Consider the following 11,582-nt stretch of genomic DNA (forward strand, 5'->3'; position numbering starts at 1 on the left):
GATGTGTGATGTGAGGAGGGAGAAGTGGGCACAGGGTGGAAAGCCAAAACATGAAAGAGAGCATAATTTTCGTTTGGACAACAGCCAAACTCTGATTTTTGCCCCCAGTAGATTACATTGAAATCGACCATTAGAAAAGCTAAAGCGTTTAGGACAGAAGCAACCTGAAACAGACAAAAATCAGTCTTTCATTCACTTAGAACAATGGTTTGGTGTCTTTCAGCCAGGGACTGTCCTAGGTTAGTAGTGACTAAGGCACAATGTTGTTGTGACCATGTGCATTACAGAATACGTTCTGAAGACACTTTTTAAATTAAATTTTAAATTTTATTCTGAGATTGCTATAGATTCACTTGTAATTGTAGGAGGTAATATAAGAGAGATCCTCTGTGACTTTGCCTACTTTCCCCCAAGATGATAACATCTTGTAAATCTATAATACAATATCACAACCACGAAAACCCTTTTAAGGCCTTTTTTGGATTCTAATGTTTTCCTGTCTCTGCCAATAAAACCCTTGTGTCTTAGACCTTAGAACAAGTCAGGAAGAAATTCCTGGGGAGCCTCTACAATGGTGGGGATTTTCTCACACCAGAAAAGAAGAGTTTTAGAGGCACTTTATAAGCCTAAAATGTTTTCAGTCTTTCAAGTAAGTAAATAAAGGAAAAACACCAAGAAAAACAGAACAAAGCAAACCTATATTGTTATTTCTAACTGGTTTTTGACCTGCTCTCTCAAGCAGCCAATTTGCAGCTGGTTTTTAAGATAAGCTCTGATTTCACTACAATTCCAGGGTGTTAATGCTTTTTTTCCCTTTCCTTTAAGTTACACAGTCAGAATGGCCCCTGGTAAACCTTTTTCTTTAGTTTAAGGGAGTGACTCTGAAAGACACATTACCCTTAAATCAAAATCACATACCATCCCCTCCACCCCAAGCCTCAAAACAGAAAGTCCTTTAGGTCAGTGATTCTCACACTTGATCTTAGCCAAAAGGCCAAGTGATAAGTAATTTTCAACCTTGGCTTCACATTACAGACTCTGGGAGAATATATAAAAATCCTGATGCCCAGGCCATCCCCCCCCCCCCGACAGATTACTTAAGAATCCCTAGGAGTGGGACCCAGGCATCAGAATTTTTTACATCTTCCCAGGTGATTCTGGTGTGCGACCAAGGTGAAGAACCAGTGGCACATGCACTTCTGAACACTACCTGAAAGAATCATTCTTTGAAGAAACTTTCAGTCAAATTTTTGTGGACCACTGTTTTAACCGGACATTTTCTCCCCCACTTTCTCCTCCCTGCCTTCATCCTTCTTCTGTTCATCATCCCCCTACTCTCCCATCATCTCCAAAATTTCAACCTGCATTGTCATCCTGAATAAATCGCCTCTTCTCCTGACCTCAGTTTCTCGGTCTGTAAAATGAAAACTTCAAAAGATGAGGTTCTTGGTGGGGGGGGGCAGACGGTCTATGATAGGGCCTCTCTGATCAAAATCCCTGAGGTTTGGGGGTTTTGCCTTGATAATCCAATCATTGCTCTTTCAACACGGGTTCCAGACACATGATACACTCACCTTTGAGCTGCTAGAGCAGTGGTTCTCAACCTTCCTAATGCCACGGCCCTTTAATACAGTTCCGGTGGATCTGTATCCTACCCTTGTCATGTATCTAGGGTCTGAGTCCCTGGTGCTAAAGAATAGCTTTTCATGTTGTGCTCACCATCATGAGTCAGAGAACTTCCTGTACTTGCAGCTTATTCTGGGTTGGTGACCTCCCCTCTCTAATTCTGTCCCTGGCTAACTCTTTCCTTTTAGCATCAGGGAAGCACCCACCAGTCAGACTATATACTCTGTGCTCCTTTGGCAAACATTTGCAAACTCCAAAAAGGACAGAACAATCTGTAATGGCCTTGGTGGAATGTGAGTGATGATGGTAGAAAAAGACATAGGAACCATTGTGGGCATGAGTAATATTTGCACCGAGAATCCTGTTCATGTGCATGAGAAGAAATCGATGCAAATTATTATTTGTGTCAATTTTTATAGCAGTGGACCAGCATGGGCTCTTCTTAGAATAATGTTCTCTTTCAGAAGTCTAAAAAAGGTCCTCTTATTCCAGCTCCTGTTCACTCTCCCTTTCTCCCATCAGTGCCCCGTTCCTGCCAAGAAAGCAATACTACTTCCCAAAGCTAAATTTGCCACATGTGTGTTTATAGCGCATAACTTTAATCGATGTTTTATGAGATGGTTGCATCAGAGGAGCCCATAACTATCTTCTCGAGGTTCCCCATTATTTCTATTACTAAATATAAAGTTCTTCCATTTTAATTGCCACAAACGATTTTTTATTGGGTACTCCTCCTTCACCCTTAACAGTTGCGAATTGCCCCTAAAACACAATTAATGTTACTTGACTTTAAGCTGTAATGTTCCACTCTTCATTCATTCTATTCTCCTCAACCCTCGAACCACCTCAGCTCCTGGGAGAGGCTCTAGTACAGCGGTTCTCAACCTGTGGATTCCAATCCACAGGAACTGTATTAAAGGGCTGTGGCACTAGGAACGTTGAGAACCACTGCTCTAGCAGCTCAAAAGTGAGGGTATCATGTGTCTGGAACCCTTGTTGAAAGAGCAATGATTGGATTATCTGTACTATAAGACTCTTAGCTTTCCTTAGGGACCATAATCTCATTCATTTGACAAGTATTTGATGAGTACCTTGTAAATGCTAGGCACTGTTCTAGGCACTAGAGATATATACCAGTGAACAAAACAAAGTCCTTGTTTCTGTGGGGCTTATATTCTAATACTGTCATATGCTGTCAGATATTCTATCTATAAAATGTTAAGGGTATCTGTGCTGTGCTGAGTGATCTTCTGTCATTGCCTGTGTTTTGAGTCTCGATACATTTGATCAAGACTATACTTAACTCTCATTTTTGCCTCCTATCTAGTTCACTCTACAGATGGTCTGGGTTCAGTGCTTTGAAATACAGCTCTGATTACATTATTTCCCTACTTGAAAAAAAACCCCTCAAAACCTATACATCCTCACCTCTATTGCTTACCAAATAAAGTCTTTACTCCTTAGCCTGTCATTTTAAGTCCTCCATGAGCTGGCTCCCACCCATTTTTGGAAAGTTATCCTTCAGCTGTTTCCTTTTATGGACTCTGCGTTCTCTCTTACACCTTCTCAACTTGGAAACCTCTGCCTGGACTATTCCACACAAACTCTGCTTATAAAAAGCCTCCCCACCCTTTGTGGCCCAAGTTACAAACCCTCCCTAACTGGAAACTCTCTTTTCCTCCTGATTTGCACAGCACCTTTTACTTTCCCATGCTCTGTCTCTATTACACTCTGCCTTGTGTTGCAGACTACTGTCTTAATTTTTAAACCCAAACATGAGAGACTTTGGAGCAGGAAGAACACTTTAGCCTCTTCAGTTGTTTTTCTCCTTCAGAAGTTTGTCTATGAATCTAGTCTCACCTTTTAGAAAAAGATAGAAAAACCTCAGCCTCTTTCCAGTGCTGCTTTTACATGATCACATCCCTGCTTCTGTCGGTATAGGTGGGCATGCAGCTAAGATCAGAGCTCATCACTGTAAGTTAAAATCATGAAATGTCTTCCAATGTATATAACTGAACCTCTGCCATCCCATTGGTGGATTTCTTGAACTGAATTCATTGTTATTTTTACAGAGACATTCTTACCATCGCTCTCACTATGATCCTCCACCAAGCCGACAGGCTGGAGGTCTGCCCCGCTTTCCTGGGGCCAGAAGTCACCGGGGAGCTCTTATGGATTCCCAGCAAGCATCAGGGACCATTGTGCAAATTGTCATCAATAACAAACACAAGCATGGACAAGGTAAGGGACATCCTCCTTTCATGCAGTTCCACATTTCGGCTTTATCAGCCCTGGTCTTTAGAGGGCTGGAGCTAAGACAAGACTCTTTCTCTGACAAAAATCAAAGGGGAGGGGAGAGGTTTGATAGAGGGAGGGTAAAAGGCAGGACCACACCTATGGAGCATATTGCAAGGGTATAAATCAGATCTGTCAAGTGTAGAACATAAATGTCTTAACACAATAATCAAGTAAATGAGGCGAAAGCTATGTTGATTGGTTTGACATGAGCACGTCCAATTGTATAAAAAAAATCAACACACTGTACTCCACATACACATAAATGTATCCATGATCTATGTGTATATGGCTTAATAAAAAAAAAAAAGAAATCACATATTCAGACATGGCTGCTCACCTTCAAGTCTACAAAATGAGTATGGACACTTAAGGCTTCCCTAAATGCAGCCAGAAAAAACATAGTTAAGGCAGGCCCCTTTGCTTGTGAAGCAGGCTCTAGAATTTTCTCACTTGACCCCAAAGGTTGGAGGCTGTTTGGGAAATTTTCTTTTTTTTTTCTTTCTTTTTATATGTCACCCTCAGTAGAGTGCAGTGGTATCACAACTCACAGCAACCTCAAACTCTTGGGTTCAGGCGATTCTTTTGCCTCACTCTCCTGAGTAGCTTGGACTACAGGCACCCGCTACAATGCCTGGCATTTTTTTTTTTCTTTTTGGTGTAGTTGTCATTGTTGTTCTTTGAGCAGGCCCAGGCCAGGTTTGAACCCGCCAGCCCCAGTGTATGTGGCCAGCACCCTAACCACTGAGCTACAGGCACTGAGCCTGGGAAAATTTCTTGAGAATTTAACAGAATGAGAGGTTAATCATTTTCTCGTAGGCCTCCAACATTCAAAGGCACAAAGTGCCAAACACTTCTGAAATTCTTTTCTATACCTTAGAAATAGCAGTTCTAATACTTCGATGTACCCCAGATTCTCCTGGGGCTCTAGTTAAAAGTATACAGTAGACCCTCCATACTTGACCCCCTCTTATATTAACCACCCCCTTAAGTTGACATAACTTTATAGACCAGACATGCACCATGTGTACATATCAGTACAGTAGGCTTGGTTCCTTAAGTTGACCACCTCTATATGTTGACCAGTTTGTCACAGTCCCTTGGGGGTCAACTTACAGAGGTTCTACTATATATTTCTGGCCCTACACTCAGATTTTGGTTCAATGTGTAGCATAGGAGATTACCCTTAGAAATGAGTAATCCAGTGAAAAATCCAGAAACCACCTGGCTGAGCATCAGGAAAAATGATCAGGTTAACACTGACATGTAGCCCACCCAGCCAACTAACTAGCTGCAGCAGGCACCTGCGGACATCCATGGTCCCCATTTCTTTTTGCGCATAATTCTCTGGTTTCCACCCCCGCTAGTAGCAGGGATGGGGGGAGGAGAAATTCAACCAAACAATTGACTGCTTGTTACTTTTTTAGGCGTCCTGTCAACCAGCTCATCGGAGCAAGAGCTCAGCTGGTTTCTTTTTATAAAACCACAAACATGTTTTGTTTCCTTTAAAGGGAAAACAAATCAAAGGCAATTCTCTGAAGGGGTTAAAAGCAATCAATTATTAAACCAAATGATTGAATAACATGAGTGAAAAACAATCCGTTACAAAGAACTCCTACCATAAATCTCAACAAAGGTAGTCAAGCCAAAGCTAGTTGATCACATCTGTTACTAGTTAGATGTAAATTTCAGATTACAGATAAAAAAACTAAATGCTTTTGAAACTTACAGGCTTAAAAGACCATTCAAAATAAAACTTTTAATAAAAAATGGTGGTGTATTAGAAGAATTGGAAATATTTACTATCTATCTGTGTTTGATTTGAAATTTATTATTTTTATGTTCCAAAGAATTCTGATATAAGTTTTATGAAATGAGGAGGAGGAGTTAGGTAAAGATGTGGTTTGATTTTCAATCCTAAATTGCCTCCAATAGATTCCATTTGCTCTGAAAGTATTTCAAAGCTGTTTTTAAAAAGTGTGAGGAAATAGTCTTTGAAAATCCTAGATCCCATAATTTCCACAAGGCCTCTATTTTTAGGGCAGAGGCTCATCCCTTGATTTTTCTCCTTGTCCTTCAAAACCCACAGCTGGTTTACATTCATTCATTTGCCCCCATTGATTTGGATGCAGCGGTCTACTTTTGACCTTTCTACTATAGTTCACTTGAGAATCACTTGTCCCCACTTCCATATACCTTAACTCCCCAGATATATGATTCAAAATCATCTTGGGAATTTTTTGGTGGGGAGAAGGCTGGGTTTCTCTCTATAGAGTTGAGCTCACCCTGTTTCACTGCAGCATGTGGGCTCTCACCCAGTCTGGACTCTTTCCTTATTCCAAATGTTTAGGGGAGAGAAAACCTAGATAGATAGATAGATAGATAGATAGATAGATAGATCACTGGGAATCCTGTCTGCCCTGCGTGTTAGCATGGCTCACCGTTTTCCTTAGTTTGCCTGCTAATGATGGGGTCCTCCGAGATACGTCTACTTGGTTCTGTGTTACAATCAAAGAGAAGTGGTGGGACTCTACTATTTTGAACTTGAATCCAGACTAAATGTCCTTTAGGCAGACAGTGGACTCACTTGATCACATTGTTTAGAAGGGAATGTCATTGTCTGGGGAAAGGAGAGAAGAGATGTGGATGGGGAGAGAATGACCTATCTGGCCTCTTTTGTATCATCCTTTTCACAGCCCTGAGCCTCACAGTTAAGGCGTCAAGTCTCTATTCTATTGCACTGCAAAGTAAGATTGGGAGCTTCTCTGGTTTGGATTCTTGGAAATCTTTACGTGGATTGACCCATTACAGTGCCCAGTATTCTAGCAGCCCTTGCTAAGGATAGGAAAGGGCAGCCAGCAATCATCCATATTTCTTAATGTGACCCAGTGGACGTGGTGAAAAAGAAATAGCCCAATGATTCATCCTTCTGAGGCCATTGTCTTGCAGCCAAATATCTCAGTTCCTAGGAACGCCCCAAGTGGGCCTATTTCTCCCTGCCCCCGAGCCCCGCCTGAAGTGATACAACTCACCCTAGAGATGTTGTTGATTGGGATGCCGACAGGTCTTCCTGGGTGTGATGAGGTGATGGGAATAATGAGAAACACACCCAGGCCCGGTCATGGCTTGAAATCTCCAAGATGTCCCTGTACTCTTAAAAAGGAAAAGAAGTTATTCTCAGACTCCCCATTGGCAGCCGTGTACAGTTCTGATCCTGGAACCTAGCTCCATGCCTTACAGTAGAAGCTGGATATGTTTTGGGTTAATTTGCACAGAAGGACGTTCCTGTGGCTCCTTCCCTTTATAGGGCACTCAGCCTTTAGTCCAAATGTTTGGCTCTTTCTTTTTTTTTTGAGACAGAGCCTCAAGCTGTCCCCCTGGGTAGAGTGCTGTGGCATCACAGCTCACAGCATCCTCCAACTCCTGGGCTCAAGCGAGTCTCTTGCCTCCGCCTCCAAAGTAGCTGGGACTACAGGCGCCTGGATAATTTGTGAAGGGACAGCCTTATATGCCTCTAATTTTCAGGCAGTTTCCTCAGTTTCCCCTATATAGAGACTGTAGAGATTTGGCTATAACTAATCACTGTCTTTTCCATTGATGTCCTTTGGCAGATGCCTAGCTATTTTTTGGTTGCAGCGGCCATTGTTGTTTGGCGGGCCCAGGCTGGATTAGAACCCGCCAGCTCAGGTGTATGTGGCTGGTGCCTTAGCCGCTTGAGCCACAGGCGCTGAGCCATGTTTGGCTCTTTCAAAGCCCCTCAGAAAACATGGAGCCAGTGACTTCACTTCCCACTCAACAAATGTCAGACTGCCAAAGGATATCAATGGAAAAGACAGTGATTTCTCTACGGCCTCTATGTAGGGGGGGAGACTGAGGAAATTGCCTGAAGATTAGAGGCATATAAGGCTGTCCCTTCACAAATTACCCAGGAGGCATTAGTCCTTTCCTTCTCAATCTCATTCTTAGTAACTTCCTTCCCACACCAGGGAGTAAATTATCACCACTAAGTTCTACACCTATATATGTTTGTGGATGATACTCTTATAGCATTGAACATTCTGAATGGATTTGCTTCAGGATCTGGAATAGAACCAGGTGTAGTGGCTTGAGCCAGGCATGGTGGCTCACTCCTGTAATCCTAGAACTTTGGAAGGCTGAGGTGGGTGGATTGCTCGAACTCAGGAGTTCGAGACCAGTCTGAGCAAGAGGGAGACCCTGAGTCTACTAAAAATTGAAAAACTATCAGGATCTGGAAGAAACTTGCCCTTTGGGAAGAGCAATAGATTTTGCATCTAGACTCCCTGGAAAGCAAATCTCTCTAGGAAATTTTCATGCCTGGTAGCACTTCAACTTGGACCATACACATCTTTCACAGAACTGCAGCTGTTAACACTACATTTTACTAGAGATTTCTTATCAGATGGCCAGGACAGATAGAACTCTGCTTTCATGTGTTTGTTCATTTCTCCATTTTAAAAACTATTTGTGACCTGCTGACTACATATCAGACCATTGTGAGTATCCAGAGGCCTCTGCTAAAGAACCCGGGGAGCTGCTGACAGTAGAGTGTGGGCCAAGCAGTTTTGTGGCCGCAGAGACTGCTCTGTAAATGTATCTCCACGGCCATGAGAAGAACAAGGGATACTTGATATATTAAGGAGTTCAAGGCTTGGATTTTGAGCATGGGGACACACTCTAGCTCCATAACTTTCAGTTTCCATTTCTTTGTTCTCTTCCAGTGTGCGTTTCCAATGGAAAGACCTATTCCCATGGCGAGTCCTGGCACCCAAATCTCCGGGCATTTGGCATTGTAGAGTGTGTGTTGTGCACTTGTAATGTCACCAAGCAAGAGTGTAAGAAAATCCACTGCCCCAATCGATACCCATGCAAGTATCCTCAAAAAATAGATGGCAAGTGCTGCAAGGTGTGTCCAGGTAAAAAGGCGAAAGGTGCGTTGGTTGGAGGCTCTGCCTTTGGTTGACTAAAATCCTCACATAAGTCCTTCTTTAAGCATCAGAAACATAATCAGTCTATCATATAATTATAGAGATAATACTTCTAATAAAGATGAACTTTGTTCTCTCTTCTTTTGAAAGACTGAAAAGATGGTTGGTTGGAAGAAATTTACTGCTCAGAAATATACTGGGGATTTGCTTACATCTACCGATACTTCCATGAGCCCCAACTGCCAAACTTGTCTCTGCTTTCCTAAATAGTAGAAAATTTACTTTATCATGATTATTAGGAAGAATAGTAGCACCTTTCATTTACATTACAATTTAAGTCATCAAAGCACAATCACATCCATTACCCTTTGACACAGGATGAGAGTTACAGTGGAAGGAGACTGGGTGCTGGCCTAAATCTAAGTTGCTATATGACCTGAGAAATGTGCACTATCCATTCTGGGCTTCATCAGCCTTATTTGTACAATAAAGTTTGGAACATTTGATCTCTAAGCTCCCTCCTACACTAAAATCCTATAATTATAGTGTTAGTTCTCTTTTGAAGATAAGAAAACTGAAATGCATAAAGTGCCTTGCCCAGAGTTATGCAACTAACTGATAAGAAAATCGAGGCCTAGAACCTGGATCGTTTCCAGCTTATTCTCTTTTCTAGACCGATACAAAATGTTAACTGATTTAAAAAGGTAAATTATTTAAATGGTGGTTTTAGAACATGAGCTACATAAAAATACAGTCCATAGCATTGGAGTCAACACAGTATATTTATTCAGCATTTTTACATAGACCTGTAGTTCCCAAATGTATCTGCACATTGGGATCCCCAAAGAGTGTCTAGAACTACCTCTGTCTCATCCCCAAAGATTATGATTTAATTGATTTGAGGTGCACACTAGGCTTTGGAGAGTTTAGAATATCACTAGGTGATACTAATGGGCAAGAAAAGTTTGGGAAACACTACTGTAGGCCCAGGGTGTTTATGGTCCTGCTACACCAAGTGTGATTCATGGACCAGCAGCACCTAGAGCAGTGGTTCTCAACCTTCCTAATGCCATAACCCTTTAATATAGTTCCTGTGGGTCGCAACCCACAGGTTGAGAACCACTGAGAACTAGTTGAAAGTGCTGACTCTTTGGCCACCACCCCCAAACTTCTGCATCAGAGTCTGCATTTTAACAAGATCGCCAGGTGACTCTAATAGACATTAAAGTTTGAGAAATGCTAATTTGTGGTATAAACAAAATCTTTCTCAGTGTGACAACCCCATCTTCTAGAGTAAGCAGAGGGCAAGAGTGTGGATAGGAAGGACAGGAGCCATTTGATATGGAGTTGAGAAATAGGGCATTAAAATTATGAGGAAATATATTAATTATAGGTATGGAGAGAGCACATTCTAAGGGTTTGTGGCTGTTGGGGTTACACAGACATGATGACCTATTATACCTTCCAAATCTATTTCACTGGATCCCCAAATCTCTTAGTGTCACTAAGTGGCAGTTCCACTAACATAGTATTCTCTCTCTCTCTCTCTCTCTCTTTTTTTTTGAGACAGAGTCTCACTGTGTCACCCTCGATAGAGTGCTATGGTGTCACAGCTCATAGCAATCTTAAATTCTTGGGCTTAAGTGATCCTTAACCTCTCAAGTAGCTGGGACTACAGGTGCCCGCCACAATGCCCCGCTATTTGTTGTTGTTGTTGTAGTTGTCAGTGTCGCTTAGTAGGCCCAGGCCAGGTGCAAACCCACCATCCCAGGTGTATGTGGCCAGCTCCCTAACCACTTAGCTCTGGGGGCTGAGCCAACACAGTATTCTCTTTTGCCAAGGGTTTAATGCCTATATTTTTTAAAAGTAGTACAACAAGACCATTTCAGAAGAAAACTAGTAGTTCCTTAAACTATCCTTTCTAATTTGAATCTTAGACCTTCAGACCAAATCCCATTTCATCATGCTTTGCTTTTTATTGATGCTGGTGATTTAAATAAAAAGTAAAATAATCAAAAAAACTTGTGCAAGTAGGCCACACAACAGGCATTGCTTTTTAAGTAATTGCCCTATCAGGTTGGTAATGTTTATTAAAACATTTGCCTAAATAATTACCCTTCTAGAAATCCTAAGTAATCAGAAGCACTCATAAAGATATACAAACAAGAATTTTTGCTACAGTGTTGTTTATAATAGTGAAAAATTGAAAACAATCTGGAAATTCACCAATATGAGAATGGTTAAATAATTTATGGCTTGTTTGTACTGTGGGGTACTAATATAACCATTAAAAATCATTGTAGGTTAAGATTTAATGGCACAGAAAGATATTTGCAATATATTCGTTAAGTAAGAAGAGCAAATTAAAAAATGTATATGATGGCTCAGTGCTCTTGTTCAGTGGTTAGGGCACCGGCCACATACACCAGTGCTGGTGGGTTTAAACCTGGCCTGGGCCTGCTAAACAACAACAACAACAACTACAAAAATAGCTGGACATTGTGGTGGGTACCTGTAGTCCCAGCTCCTTGAGAGACTGAGGCAAGAGACTTGCTTAAACCCAAGAGTTTGAGGTTGCTGTGAGCTGTGACACCATAGCACTCTACCCAGGGCGACAGCTTGAGACTCTCAAAAAAAAATGTATATTATGATCTCACTTTTTGTGTTAAAAAAGAAAATGCTTGTATATGCTAAGACTAAAAAAAAAAAAAAAAA

At 41.6% G+C, this 11,582-nt stretch overlaps 1 protein-coding gene across 4 annotated transcripts in view; it reads left to right on the forward strand.

Moving 5' to 3' along the window:
- Window positions 1-11,582, forward strand: part of CHRDL1 (chordin like 1) — a 125,480-nt gene that overhangs the window by 104,908 nt on the left and 8,990 nt on the right. For all 4 annotated transcript variants that reach the window (XM_023508721.1, XM_023508722.1, XM_023508723.1 and 1 more), the window contains 2 exons: window positions 3,699-3,867; window positions 8,661-8,870. In XM_023508721.1, the coding sequence (XP_023364489.1) occupies window positions 3,699-3,867; window positions 8,661-8,870 (379 nt within the window). The remainder of the gene's footprint in view (window positions 1-3,698; window positions 3,868-8,660; window positions 8,871-11,582) is intronic.

Source organism: Otolemur garnettii, unplaced genomic scaffold (assembly GCF_000181295.1).
Source record: "Otolemur garnettii isolate 467f Iridium unplaced genomic scaffold, OtoGar3 scaffold00267, whole genome shotgun sequence".
Lineage (NCBI taxonomy): Eukaryota > Metazoa > Chordata > Mammalia > Primates > Galagidae > Otolemur > Otolemur garnettii.